Raw genomic sequence first — 15,381 nt, forward strand, 5'->3', positions numbered from 1 at the left:
CCCTGCCATTTTTCTATAAAGCAAAAATAGACCATATATGTCTTTTCATGTATCCATTTTGTATTCTGTGGGCCATACTCTTCATCAACTACTGTCTTACTTCCTCCATCTCCTTCAATTCCACCTATTTCAATGTTCCTGAGGACTTGAACCACTCATCACTGCAGTTCCAATGGTGGTTTGATTTGATTTGATTTTGAAGAATTTCGTATTTGCACCAGACGGATTAAAGCATATTCAGGCACAGATGATAACTAAAAGAAACTGAGCATGAAACAGACAGAAATTGACCCTAGTAGTATCTGGATCTTTCTGAATGAGAAGGTTTTCAGTCTTTTTCTAAACATGTCCAAGGTCTTACTCATTCTGATCTCCAATGGAAGTTGATTCAAGATTCTAGGTCCAAATACTTCAAATCTTCTATCTCCTCTGGAGACACAGTTAGACCGTGGAATACAGATTAGAAGTTTGTCACCAGAGCAGAGCTTTCTAGTTGGGCGGTAAAGCTTGATTTTCTCCACTAGATAATCTGGGGGAAAGCCCCTTCAAGCATTTCTAGACCATGCAGGCTACCTTAAACTTAATTCTGTCCTCCACCATATTCCAGTGGAGGGATCTGCGCATTGTGGAGACATGGTCCCGTTTCTTGAGGTGACCAACCATTCTAAATGCTTGTGTCCTGCGCATTTTGCAGTCTAGCAATCTGTTTAGCTGGAATACCTGCAAGGAGACTGTTGCAGTAGTGTAGGTGGGGGTTAGTCATTGCCCCCACCATGTAGTGGTAGTGAGGTGCTGCCTTCTACTGGCAATCCTTGAGGTGGCCAGTCACCATTCAATGAACTTGTCTCTTCCTGTACTGCAGGCACTTCTCATCACCCATGCTGTGGTGAGTGCTGACTACAGTTGTGTCTTTGTTGCAGATTATCTCCTACAGCGTGTTGTACTGGTGGGTGTGGTTTTTGATACCTCACACCTAAAAAGTCAGGCCTCCCACTTCACATAGTTATTCAACAGGGCATAGAATCATTCACAGACTTTTGGGGCCAGGAATCCTGTTACCTGCAGGAGAGTGTCTAAATACCTGACATCCCCATTTACTGGACCCCTTGCCATTTTGTGGGCCAAGAAGAAGAAATTAAGATTCAGGAACATAGGCCTATCCTGTGCCCATTTTGGGAATTCTCTAGTTTCTTACCCAAGAGAAGAAGAAAGCCATCCTTCTTTCAGGATGTGCCTAAAGACCATTCTATTCATAGAGCTCTTTCACCTTTAGGAGGCATCTTGCTGTGCCTTATATTAGTGGACCTTTGTTTTGACTGATCTCACCTGCCTGTTGCTCTGCCTTAATGATGGCCCCATCTGCTCTTTAGTTTCTCCTTTTAACATCTCAATTGGTCTTTTCTGATCAATACTCCAGCTTTCTGTCCCTCTCTCCACTCTTCCTCTCCTCCCCTGGCTCTGAGTTCATTCCACAGCTCTTGGTTCTAGTCTGACCGGCCTGCACTGATCTCTCTCTGCTTGAGATCCTATTACTGCCTGCAACAGTTGCACCTGCACATACTCTACACTTGCCTATCTGTCTCTTCCCTGACCTCTACAATTATGGTACCTGCCACTACCCCCTGACTGCCCCCCCCAACCCAACCATGTGCACTTACCTGGTCTGAATATTACAAGATGTTGAAGCTCATATCCTTTCAATTTCCCCATTTTCACCAGTGACGCCACAAAGTCACCGTGGCTGACAGTTGCCACCTTTAAATTGAACAGCAAATGAATACTAAATGTGACCTCTGAAAATGTTCTGTGGGGACATTATTGCATGGAACATGCGGGGGACACCCCCTTTGGGCTGCCCCTATCCCCATATATATGGTCACCCATATAATATCGCCACAACCTTTTCCCGGCGATATTATGATGTATGGCGACCATATATATGGGGATAATATTACCTGATACGGTCTGGTCAGGCACAAACCACAGGATCCTGCTGCAGGACCAGGGATTTGGTGGTTGTGCAGGAGGTGTCAGAGCAGGGAAATACACACAAAGTAAGAGGAGGGGTCAGTAGGGGGAAGCAAGTCGGATTGACAGCCTGGAGCTAGTGGAGTGGGCCGACAGGATTAGACTGCAGTCTGGGGGATGGGTTTCGGATGTGCATAAAGACAGGGTGAGCTGTTTGTGGGGATCTTTTTGGGGTTCCCTTAACATTTGTCACAATAACATGCCTCTTTTATACCAGCAACAGTGGTCAGAGTCCACTCCTTTCGATTCTCCTGATGTTCTGGGCCTGGGGGAATTGATCTTGGGCCTCCAAAAACACGGATGTGGAATTGTACACGGTCTGGTTTTAACCAGCAGATTATATGGTTGGAAAGTTCCTGTGGTTTGTGTGTGTGCATGGGCTTTGCATACAGTAAATTAGATCTGCATACAAAATCCCTGTGGTATTGAACATTTAAAAAATCAACTTGCAAGGTTGTTTAAAACCCTAAACTGAAGAAGAGATACTCTATGAAGAAAATGTTCTGCCTCGATCCACATCTGCTAAAAATAGCTCTGGCCACTAATGTTTTTAAGAACTATTTCTGCCATATTATATATCTATTATTTTTCCTTGAGATGTCTTGCAGCCTAATCAGACTCCAATGTTCACATAAACCACATTGCATTTCTGCTTTTTCCTTGGTGGAGAATTTTTAGAATCATACAATTGGTCTTCCACTTTTGGTTTTGGCCACACCTCTTGTTTTTTACTGTCAATGAACTTCCCTGTCGAATGCCATAAATTATCCTTACAAATTCAATAACTCAATGGTTACCCTATATTTTGGTGATCATATTTAGAAAATCATATATATATATACATATATATATATTCAATGAAAAAACCTTTGTTAAAAGGGACGTTATGGTTAAGTTGCGCTTCTAAAAACCTATGAAATTCAGTAAAATAAACGTTGTTAAAGGGACGTTACGGTTTGAAGTAAAACCGAAAAACCCCAGAAATTTGCAAGTTATGGTAAGCTAAGCAACCATAACTCGTGCCAGCACAATACACTGCTAAGACTAACATCCTGGAAACATCATTGATGACATCACATGTCTAGCCCATTTTTTGTTCACTGCCATATCTAGGCCAGGTGGTTTTATTTACTGACAGTCAGAAACTTAACTTTCAAAAGGTATTACATTTATAGATATTGCTATTCTCACATGTTCTTACACTACTTTCCTTAGAATTTAATTGCATCTTATGATTTACATATATAGAGTAAGAAGCAGGATTGAAACACAGCAATCATTTTTCTGCGTGAATACAATAATGTAGATTATACACAGTTGCTAATGATACTGCATCTTGTTTGCTTACTTTAATCTCCATATATAAGCTCCATATTTGTATGCATTGTAGTCTATTTATGTTTTGTGTGTATTAGTAGAAATATGTAGTAAGTGATGCATTATTAGCTACATAGTACATGTTTCATAGTACGGAAAAGTCTGATACAGAAGCAATCACCATTTTATTATATAACTTTGGAAAATTACAAATATAGCACCTCTGTGGTGTATGCTGCAGCCAATACCTACGTTTCTGCATGAGTAGGTTCCTGTACTAGAAAGAACACTGCAATGGAATGTTCTTTAGAGCACTACATTTTGTAATGAAGTATGTCATTTATTACACATTTCCCGATAATCCCTGATACTTGTTTGCCAACATTACATTCACAACCCCTTGTATGAAAAGTAAATGCACATGTGATTTCATCGGTGATGTAAGCAATGATATTTGTGATGTCATCTTTGATGTCCTGGGTGTTAGTTTTAGCAGTGCACGGTGGTGGTGCAAGTTATGGTTGCTTAGTTTACCATAACCTGTGAATTTCTGGGGTTTTTTGGTTTTACTTCGAACCATAACGTCCCTTCAACAACGTTTTTTTCAGTGAATTTCATAGGTTTTTAGGAGTGCAACTTAACTATAACGTCCCTTTAACAAAGTCTTTTTCACTGATTTTATATATTTATAAACTTTTTGTGTTAGGTACAGTAAAAATAATATATATATATATATATATATATATATTTCTTTTTACACAGAATTGTCTACTACTTTAGAATGGCTGGAAGAAAATGTTCCTTGTAATGAAATAAGTGAAAATATTGATACTAACTTTGCATCAGGCCATGCAAGCGGCTGCCTGATGTGCCAGCCTCCAGGGGGCGCCACCACCAGCAGGTGTGAATGGGAGTGTGAACGAGGTCACCCAGTGACGTCTGTGGTATAGGAGTTAAATGCTGTGGGGAGACCTCTGTGCCTTCTAGAATATGTACTATCATGCATGTTTAACCGAAATTGAAAACCCTCAGAACCTCAATTGAAACTGATAGGACTTAAGAAAATAACCATTTGCTCACCGTCTCACTACTGTGGCCACCATGAGGTGTTCTCAGAAATAAGGGACAGTCTTCTTAAAAATATAGGGCGCAAACATGATTATGTTTACCTAAAAACCCACACGTGGTAACACCTCTGCTACAGGAGCATTTACAAGCTCACTACTGGGCATAGCAGAGTGTGAAGAGCAGTCGCAAAACCTGCTGGGAGCATGAGTTTTTGATGAACACTTGCATAGCTGTCAAGTGCTCCCATATATCACCTGATAACACAAGCCTGTTCTTGCTTTTGACTTTACATGCTAGAATTTGTAGGCCCATACTTAGCACGGGAAACATGAAACTCCAAATCCAATCATGCAACGACAAAAGCCAGAAATGGCTCTTAGTGGCCCAAATGGCAGCTATGCACTTGGACATCAATTAGTGGCAGGAAGTTTGGAAATGCAAATATGGCTCAAAAGTGCACTGACTGGACAGCAGGATAGGAAGACGACCATTAAATGTAGCGTGAAGCATATCGGACTGAAACCAATGTTTGGCAGACTAGTTACTGATACAGTGATTGGAAGCATGTGTGTATTTATGCATTGAAACGGCTTCCTTTATAACACAGAAATCCTCCTTCGTCGTGTTTGAAAATGGCAGCCTAGTCAGTTGTATACAACCTCTTACCAGAAGTATGCTAAATAGGCGCACAGTGTGCACCCCCTCAACCGACAACTCGTGGCATTCCTTTTGTAAATGTCTGCGCATTCTAAAACCAGCCCTCCTAATGGAAAACACCACACTTCTCTATATAAACAAATTATTGGCCATTACTTTATGTGTCCTTTCCAAATAAAAATGTTTTAAACATACCATACAGACATTAAAAATAATACAGAAGCAGACGTTAGAAAATCATCTGCAGCAAATTCAGCAAAAAATGGATCTATTAAAATAATAGTGCACTTAGAAATAGGGCCTCATTACGACCCAGGCGGTAAGTTACCGCCTGGGCCGTGACTTTACCACCATGGCGTAAACTACATTTACGCCATGGTGGTTGGCGGACTTACCGCCCCATTCCGAGGTTGGCGGGGCGGTAAGTCCCCAAACCCCATTTACCCTTCCCCATTCCCATTTTTGCCCCATAGGGCGTAATGGGAGTGGGGAAGGCGTTAATTACGCCACCGTAAATTACGGTGGCGTAATTAACTCCATGGTCCCTTAGCGCCATGGATTTTAACACCTGCTAAAAGCAGGTGTTAAATCCGCCATGGCGCTAAGGGACCTCGTACTCAGGCGGTAAGGGTCGGCGCTGTTTACGCCGCCGTAAAACCCTTACCGCCTGAGTCGTAATGAGGCCCATAGTATTTTTCTAAGTGTTGGGGCATGTACTTCTAAGCATACATTGATCAATCGTACAAACATTTCCTATGCACCTTACCATACTTTTACTCTTTTTTACACATGCAAAATCAAGCTGCAGGGCGTGGCCATCTTGTGATAATCTTATCCGTTCCCGCATCGCCCAAGGTGAACTGCCCTGGTGGCACCAATGCATATGCCCCGCCCCTGAGTCTAACATCACCAAACCTAGTGATTTGCTCCACCTATCTCCAGAACATTACTATACAGGTAGTAAAACGCACCAAATCATCACCTACGTGACAACGTTACTTGTTGCACAACCCGGAATATCAACACACATCATCTCACAACACAGCACGTCCCAATTTCGAATATGAAACCATACTTTTAAAGGAAATACCAAATTGTACAATTTGTAAAGTACTTTTATTTCACAATAAACTCTCCGAGAACATCCGCAGACTTACATATGCAAGCAAATAGGTAATTGCTTTCTTCGTTCTCGATCCACAAATGTTTACCGTGAGTCACGCGATATTCCTGTGAAGACTTTGCATGAACTTCCGCTAAGCCACCCCAAAACATATGAAGTTGCTCCTTATTTCTCATATGGTGTATGGGCATATGGGCCTGTGTCGATCAACCCAAAAAAACTGTACAATTTGTAAAGTACTTTTATTTCACAATAAACGCTCCGAGAACATCCGGAGAATTACATATCCAAGCAAATAGGTAATTGTTTTCTTCGTTCTCGATCCACAAATGTTTATCGTGAGTCACGCGATATTCCTGTGAAGACTTTGCATGAACTTCCGCTAGGCCAACACAAAACATATGAAGTTGCTCTGTATCGCTGGTATGGCGTACAGACATATGGGCCTGTGTCAATCATCCCAAAAAAGTGTCACTGGTATCCAACCACTGACGTATATCTATAGCTGACGGTTAAAAAAAACATCAGTTGGTATCTGGAATCCATGACAATCACTGAAACTCAAGATGTAGCTGTTTAAAAAAAAAAGATAACAAAAATGTGTCTCAGTAACCAATCTTATTACAGTTTATCATTTTAATCATCAATGTGGGCCCCTGTTACAACTATTGATAAACACGGACGTCAAACAATGATAACTCAAACAAAAGAACGTGCAAATTACTCTTCAGTTTGCTGTACACGTTACTGCTACGGAGCACGGTGAGCTCGAAATGGGATGCTAACACTGACGCTACAATCAGAAAGCTAAATAAAACCAAAAAGAACAGATGCACAGAATTTTAATTAAATATTAGCATACAATCACTCGTTTGTGAACCTGGGGGAACCCACAACTGCATTACACCCATCTCGATGCTGCACTGCCCATATCCCCACGACAAAAAAAACTACACACACAAGTTCTAATTTCGTGTCATTACAATATACCACACACACGACACAATACAAATGACCCCACCAATATTGTCACCGAATTATAATTTGACTAGTTTGTGTACAAAATCGTCCAAATTAAAACTTACATAATATTCAGCATTTCCATTGTATCGGTGTAAAACAAGCACTCCGTCCACTTCAACAAATGTTCATGAAATGAAATTACATGTTCCTTTCTCCAATTTTTGAATGGTGAACATTATCATATTTGAAAGTCTTACATCCCTTACTTCATGCATTCCGTTCGCAATCCTCCTGTTGTTTCAAGGTAAAAACAATTGAACCTTATACTGTGTACCATGCCTGGGTCTGCTCAGCTAGGAAACAAAAATTCTATGGCGCTGACCTTCACTCAGAATGGGAGCAGATAGTGTTTCACAGCACAGAGGCATTACAAATATTTTTTGAAAAACATATGAGTTGTTTGCTACCATTCACCAATATGGGCGACCCACTGTCACACCACACCACCTGTCAGCTCAGCCACATTCAGCCACATAGCAACTCAAAACCAACATCATACTAAAGTGAAACAGCCAGTAGTGTATTGATTATATCCACGGACACCCACTACGACGGCGGACATGGCAAACACATCAGGGGCACCTGCCACCTAAACCAATACGGTATTTGACCAATCTCCTACTCCCCAACCCCCCGTAAGCACTTCTGTACACCAACACACTCCTCAAAATTGCATTTTGCCTCTGTTCGCCGCCACGCTGTCAGTACACCTTTAACAAAATAAGCAAAATTACCTCCCTCTAACTTAGTGAAAGGCATTCGTGGCAAAGTAGTTTGTTTACGATTAGATCTCAAAGAAAATGCACACAATCATACACCACAATCCAAAATATTTACTTCCAAAGGTATCTTATAATGCAGTCCTATTACAAACTGTACAATCTTAACTGCATAGCCTACCCAAAACTTCACATACAAACTCTACAAATGAAACAGTGCACAAACTTTTGCGTTCTGGATATTTGATGGGTGTTTGATTCTATGGGTGTGTTATGCTGCGGTGGTTGTGTCCAGGGCGTAGAGTCTAGGGTGCATGGAGAACACATCAGGGGCACCTGCCACCTAAACAAATACAGTATTTCACCTATCTCTTACTCCCCAACCCTCCCCAAGCACTTCTGCACACCAACCCACTCCTCAAAATTGCATTTTGCCTCTGTTCGCCGCCACGCTGTCGGCGGATCCAAGATGGCAGGTGCATCGAAACAATGTGGCACACCTCACGCCTCACCCCATCCAATCAGAGAACACGTTGCATGTCTGCGGACATGACGCAAGCTGATTAGCCAATCGGTGTCCTGTCCGCAGAGTGAACAGGGAAGTGTGTCCCCAGAGCGGACATTAGATATCACTAATTTTTGTTGCCTTACGTTTTGGCCGTTTATAAAAAAAAACTACTGGATGAATTTACACCAAATTAACAAAAGCACGCTTTCGGGACTAAGCCGCCTCTCCTCCTGCAATTTTGGTGGCAATCCGTCCAGCGGTTTGAGCTGTAGGCGTGCACAAAGTTTTTTCACATTATGTCTATGGGAAAAAATACATTTTGGGACCCCCCCTCCCCTATAACTTTGCCCCCCCGGACAAAACCTCATTAACATTTGCAAAATAATTCAGAGTGCGCCATATATTTTGTTTTTGCAACGTTTGGTGAGGATTCGTCTAGGGGGAGCAAAGTTATAAGCCACCAAATTAGTAATTAAATGGATCCAGTAGTCCACTCATTCTAAGATTTATTTGAGTCAGGGAATGATTTTGGTGAATGGAAGACATTGTTCCTTTGTTACTAGAGATTTGCAGGGTGCATGCCAATAGCTGAAGGTCGCTCTATGCTTCTTGGACACTCGCTGCCATGTGTGCATTGATATTAATAATGTATCTGGAGAAACTAGTCATTGATAGTCACGCACGTGGCATGGTTTGAGAATTCTGTGACCTCAGAAATGCCCCTTACTTTTAAACAATTAAAATCTGAACTGTATTAAAGGTGATGTGATTGCAAACAGTGTCCATTCCCTCTGCTTTCTACAGCCGCTCTATTTGGTACGGAGTGGCGGAGAGTGGCAGTCCTGCAGTCTACTTTCTGTTGGTCTGTTTTCCCTAGCCACCCTTACCTGAAGGAGGAGTCAAACCTACCCTGCTCACCATAAAGACTCAGACCTACCGCAGAGCGGACGCGCTGTGGCAGAGAGTGGCAGTCCTGCAGTCTACTTTCTGTTGGTCTGTTTTCCCTGGCCACCCTTACCTGAAGGAGGAGTCAAACCTACCCTGCTCACCATAAAGACTCAGACCTACCGCGGAGTGGCGGAGAGTGGCAGTCCTGCAGTAATGGCTGGCATGACTGGTCTGACTGCCCCCCCAAACACTCCTCTAGAAGAAGTTAACGAGCGCTTAAAAACTTTGCGACCCCGTCCACCCCTCGAAAAACTCCCTCTAGAAGACCCGCAAAACTCACCAAATACTTCAGCACCAACCACCAAACTTTCCAAAACTGCAGGAAACAAAGTGGGAAAAAAAGTATTCAAATTACCCACAAGGACTCTAACCAAAAGCCTGTGGCCGACGCCGAATGATTCCCAACTTTCAACTGAGCCTCTCTTGAAACCGCCAGAGGAGCACGAGGAGCGTGAGACATCTATTATCCAATATCAACATTCAAATTCTGACATCGCTTCAAGTTCACCAAACACGATCCCTCTCACCATGCCTCCCCTCGCTCGCTTACCGGCTTGTCCCGGAGGGGGTGCTGTGTCTGCTGTGTCTGCAGTCGAGGGGAGGACCTCTGGTGGGTCCGGATCCGTGTGCTGGTCCACGCGGGCGGCGGTGGAGAGTCTGGAGGCCCGCCCGACCTCGCACGGCCCCCCCGCCTTCCAGGACGCGGAGGCGCCGTTGGATCCAGCAAGGAAAGCGATTGGGAGCTCTGATGTTTCCCTGGCCGCCTCTGACTCTGCGGACGACGATGCTCCCGCGGCCCCGCATTCGAATCTTGCACTCGTCCATGCTAAAGGCGGGAGCCGGGAGCCGCGAGCCGCGAGAACGCTGTGATGGAGACGCGGAGGCAGCTGGACTTGGCCCCGCTGCGGCTGCAAGCCTCCGACTGCACGCCCTGACAGCCACGTCATCAGAGCAGGAGCTCTGTGAGACCTATGACGATCTTGAGCCACACCCCCCAGAGACTCAGCCTACTGAGAAAAACAAAACAAGCCCAACCAACCCAAAAAAACGTCTGCACCAAGCGCGAACGACGACGAAAAGAAAAGGAAATCGGCAATACAAAGCAATATCTACTCGTGAAAACAATACAACAACACAAAAAACATCATTAAAACGAAAGCGGAGAAAGTAATAACTAAAATCCTAAACACAAGACCAAAACTTTCGCCATTGTCAACATTGACAAAGTTCTTTAAAAAAAAAAAACAAAATGGGAGAAATCACACAGACACGCGTTATGAGCTCACAGATGCTGAATTACTGGATGCAGTGCACGACCTACAACCTCTCAGCAAGCACAGAAGAATTGAAGGAAGCGAAAAGGATACACCAATTCCTCCAAAAGCAAAGTCACTCCACACAGGACAAAAAGATATTCAACCTGTCAATCCAGAAGGCAATTCTACGCCAGACAAAAAGATCACCATAGTGATTCCTGACGATTTCACCTTTGGTCAAACCCCGCTCATACCACAAACCTCAGCCTCTTCATCTTCTCCAGTGATCATTCCTTCAAGCCCAATACCAAATGAACTTCAAGCGGATACAGACTCTGAGATCATCCCAGTTGCCGCCGTAAACAAGAAACAAACAACTATCCCTCCATCTCCTCCAATGTCAACACTACTCTTCCCAGTCTTACAGGATATAACTACCCCCTTATCCTTGTTACCAATTGAACAAAAAGACTCAAGTCATCAAGAACCAGAAGACCAAAATGAACTCAAACAAATTCGACCACACAAACCGACCGCCTCAGGAACCCAGAGACAAAAGGAAATCACATTGCGAGTATGACCCTCGCCCGGACAGGACAAGCTTCTATATGCCATCCACTCCCACACATGGACCAGGTAGAAAATCGTCTGCTTTGACAAATGAAACACCCTCAAAGAAACCGGACCTACTATCATATATGTCGGCATTATCAATTGCCCTTATTCCCTTCACCAAACTCTATGAATCGCTAAATGAAACACTAAAAGATCAAACAGTACTTCAAGCCATGATCCACACGAAACTCACCTTCCTCTAAGGTCACGTCACAGCTCAAAAAGACATAAAGAATACTCCCTGGACAAACCTGGCAGAAATCAACGCACGTGTACAGACAATAGAATCGACTCTGAATCTCCTAGAAAAACGATCAACACCAGATACAACAGCAAATCAAATTAAAACACCTGCCTTACCTATTGATCTCACAGCTGAAAACTTACACAAAAATATGGCAGCTAATCAAACAAATCCGATCTCCAAAAAAACGCTACAACATCCCCCCATTTCCACAAACGGATCTATCACCAACATCGTCCTAGTTATCGACTACGAAGAAAACAGAAGCAAAGCGGCCAAAGACCAAATGGAGCAACCCTATTCAATCTTTGACGCAACCAGATCCAAAAACTCAAATAACCCTACAGCCTCAGACGCTACTAACAAAAAGCCTCTTCCAACAAAAAAGATCACTAATCAAAGATCCAACCCCGGCACACCACCCAGGAGGCAGCAGTCTTCCCAAAAAAACGCATCCCACCAATCGAACAACTCACTGAGCTCTCAACCTTCTCTTACTACTCAACTTACTAGGGGCTCACCGACAACAACTGACGACTTCCTACAAAACTCAGACCTAATGAATCTTTCAGAACACCTAGATCCAACACTCGATACGAGCAATACACCTCACCAACAAGAAGAAAATATCAACCCTTCCAAACCGAACAAGGAAAATAATACTCCCAGGATCAACAACAATCGTGAAGAACAAGAAAGCCCACTGACCTTCCTAACCCTAGAAGAACGTCGACAAAAGATAGAACGGTCGGCAGAAATCAAACAAATAACAAATTCAAACAAAACGAATACGCACCTAAGATTCGTCAGCACGAAGGTCGATCAAAAAAAAGAAAAAACACGTGCTGAAAAAGATAACACCCAGCCAAAAAAACGAAACGAACCCGACCGATCGTCTGCCCCAAAATATTTGCCCAAATCATCGCGAAGAAATCGAGAACGAAGCAATAGTCAAAAACAAAATGCTGTCTATTCAACTCAACAACAAAACTCCAAAACAAACACACAATATAATTCCAACCACTCCGAACGTCAGACTGAAAAGTGGATCCTGAAAGTTGAACAAACGAAAGACAACAGAGATGAAGTCACACTAAACAGAAGAGGAGTCTTGACGCTGATACATCTTGTTCCAAAATTGTCCCAAATAACGTCAGACGATCTAAGAATTGTTGAACCAAGTCACTATCACAGAAGAGCTACATGCTACCTTCACATCATCTCGAGAAGAATCAAAAACAAACTGCTAGACCGAGAAAGGGACTTCCGCAGTTTGGGATATCATCTCTCTCTACAACAAAGCAACTACGAGAACCCAAACTCCAAACACACAATACCCTCAGCGAAGAAATCACGTAACAGCGAAAACGCCTATGATCCAAGACCCAAACATAACATAAATGGTAGCGCACATGAACGGAGACCTTCATACCGAAACACCACTACGACCACTCAACAAAACTCAGATAAGCTACCACCAACTCAGCCTCAACCTCCATCTCAAACTGCCCGAACTCCATCCATATCAGACGCTGCTACTAAAGACAACCAAAAAGCGAAAATAGCCTTCCGAAAGGAACGACACGACCAACACAAGAACCTTACCAAAACCATCCACTTACCACAAAACTTGCCCTCTACACCAAAAACCAAAAATTCGACTTCATCTAGCTTCTGGGCTTGGCTCCCAAAAGCACTGGCAACGCATCGATCGAAATAGCAACTCATAGACAGATCCAGCCTACAAGAACCAACAACTACTCAAGAAAGACTCCCCCGTGACTTGAAACTACAATCATGGAACACCAGAGGATTCAAACACCTCACCTCACCTAGCAACGTCAACCTAGGATCAGCAGATCTGTGGTGCCTCCAGGAAACCTGGTTGACCAAAACTCCATCACTCGATGGCTTTGACCTTCGTTTGGCACCAGCGTCAAAACGATCACTTGGCCGACCATCCTTAGGCCTCATAACTGCATGCCGAATCAACAGTGGCCTGGCAATAACAGCCATTATCGTCTCAAACTATTCACTGCAGGCATTACTGCTAACATGGGAACTCCCTCCTAACATGGAAGCACTCCACCAGACGATCCCGGTGGCAATACTAAACGTCTACTGGAATCCCGCGGCAATTGATGAAAAAAACTTTTTGGCCTTAATTGAATCCACTGTGGATGAGGTACGCACCACCTACAACACATACCACATTATAATATGTGGCGACCTAAACGCCCAATGCAAACAAACTTCCACTAAAGCCAACACACAGAGTGAACGACGAGGCGAAGCTTGGACCAAACTGATGAATTCTAGACACCTTCACAATTTGGATACAGTGTATAAAAGCAACACCCATCATCCAACATGGACAAACAACAACTCGACATCCACCATTGACTACACTTTTGTATCCGAACCCATGCTATCCTTAGCAACTTCTTTCGATGTCCAGCTAACGTCATCCAGTGACCACAACATCCTGGTAACCACATGGAAACCACCACTCATCACCCGAGATAAAATGGAGTATGGACTTGAACAAATAATCATATTTTATTAAGAGCTACAAATTCATCAGAAAAGGTTCAATGCTAAAAGTCGCAATTCAAATCTCCCTAACCCCATCATGAAATCAACACTTGTAAAATCCAGATGCAGATTATTTCAAATCACTTCTATTTAATGTCATTATAATCCTCATTTTAATTTCCTTCACAATTATAAATGTTATTATTTTGTTACCATACAGACTTTCACATTTCAAAAACATATATAAAATTACTTAATACTGAATACTAAAAAAATACATAATCTTATACATATATAAATGTAGTCATTCAAAACAACATGCAAATCAACATGCAACTAGCACATTACATCTCCTCACTAACAAAATTAGAATAACAGCACCTGTCAGTTACAGCAGAGTGGTCTTAAACTCCATTAGCCCTACTCAGTTTATCGAGTTGCCATTATACCAATCCAGACATGGTAAAGTGCTATGTGCATAGATTTGTTATCTGTAACTTCATATAGAGTGAGCTATGTTCTCGACACTCTGTTAGAACATGGCGTGCTGTTTCCTCTTTTCCCATGGCACAGGATAAACAGCATAGCTCTGCTTCTTTAGCAATAGCAAACTCGATGATCGACAAGACTGGTACTTTATTTACCCTTAAAAGAAGGAGACATCTGCACAGCATGGGAGATGGCGTTAATTTAACTTTGTTTAACCTCTTTCCACACCTAAGGCCTGCATAGGCCTACTGTGTTCCAGCCTATTTAAGGTCCATTCTCATCAGGACTGGAGAACAATGTTGCTGATAGATTTGAATTGTCCTGTGGGTGCAAGCCAACTCCAGTTTGTGTTTTTCAGCAACTTTGACTACCTTTCAGTTCTTCTCCAGGCAATATGCACTTGTTACCATTGTAGTGTAGCTCATTGGCAACCCACTCGTCTTGGAAGCAAGCCGCCGCAGAGCAACACAGGTTTCAATCCCGAGTCCATGCTTAGAAACCTCTTCGATGGTATGTGTGTTATAAAAAAAACAATTATAATTGTTTGTGCTGATTCTCTTTTAGTTTCTGACCCGAGAAAGTGCCCAAACACCAGGGAGATGGTTTTAGAATGAAATATATCTCTACCAAGTTGTTCGTCTATACTGTAGTGAATAACATCCGGCTCGTTAGTCTGATCAGATCTGCATGTTCTAATATCAATCAGTGGATTTCTGTTGAATAAAAGTGACCTTTGCTTTAAACAAAGTCTTGGATCTTGCTGTATCTTTTGTTAAAAATACCAGGGCAATCTCTCTACATGATACAATCCTTTTACGGTGACCAGATGCAAGGTATTCAGCATCCTTGAT

General features: G+C 42.8%; 1 protein-coding gene across 1 annotated transcript; it reads left to right on the forward strand.

Moving 5' to 3' along the window:
- Positions 1–11,657: 11,657 nt before the first annotated feature.
- LOC138492954 (uncharacterized) lies at positions 11,658–13,226 on the forward strand. The gene has a single exon (XM_069620236.1). It carries the CDS (start codon positions 11,658–11,660, stop codon positions 13,224–13,226), a length of 1,569 nt encoding a protein of 522 aa, XP_069476337.1.
- The last annotated feature ends 2,155 nt before the right edge of the window (positions 13,227–15,381 follow it).

The sequence above is a fragment of the Ambystoma mexicanum genome, chromosome 10, assembly GCF_040938575.1.
Source record: "Ambystoma mexicanum isolate Mex_15411 chromosome 10, UKY_AmexF1_1, whole genome shotgun sequence".
Taxonomy (NCBI): domain Eukaryota; kingdom Metazoa; phylum Chordata; class Amphibia; order Caudata; family Ambystomatidae; genus Ambystoma; species Ambystoma mexicanum.

Coding starts and splice junctions, on each gene's coding strand:
- LOC138492954 (XM_069620236.1), top strand. CDS start 11,658: ATGGCAGCTAATCAAACAAATCCGATCTCCAAAAAAACGCTACAACAT.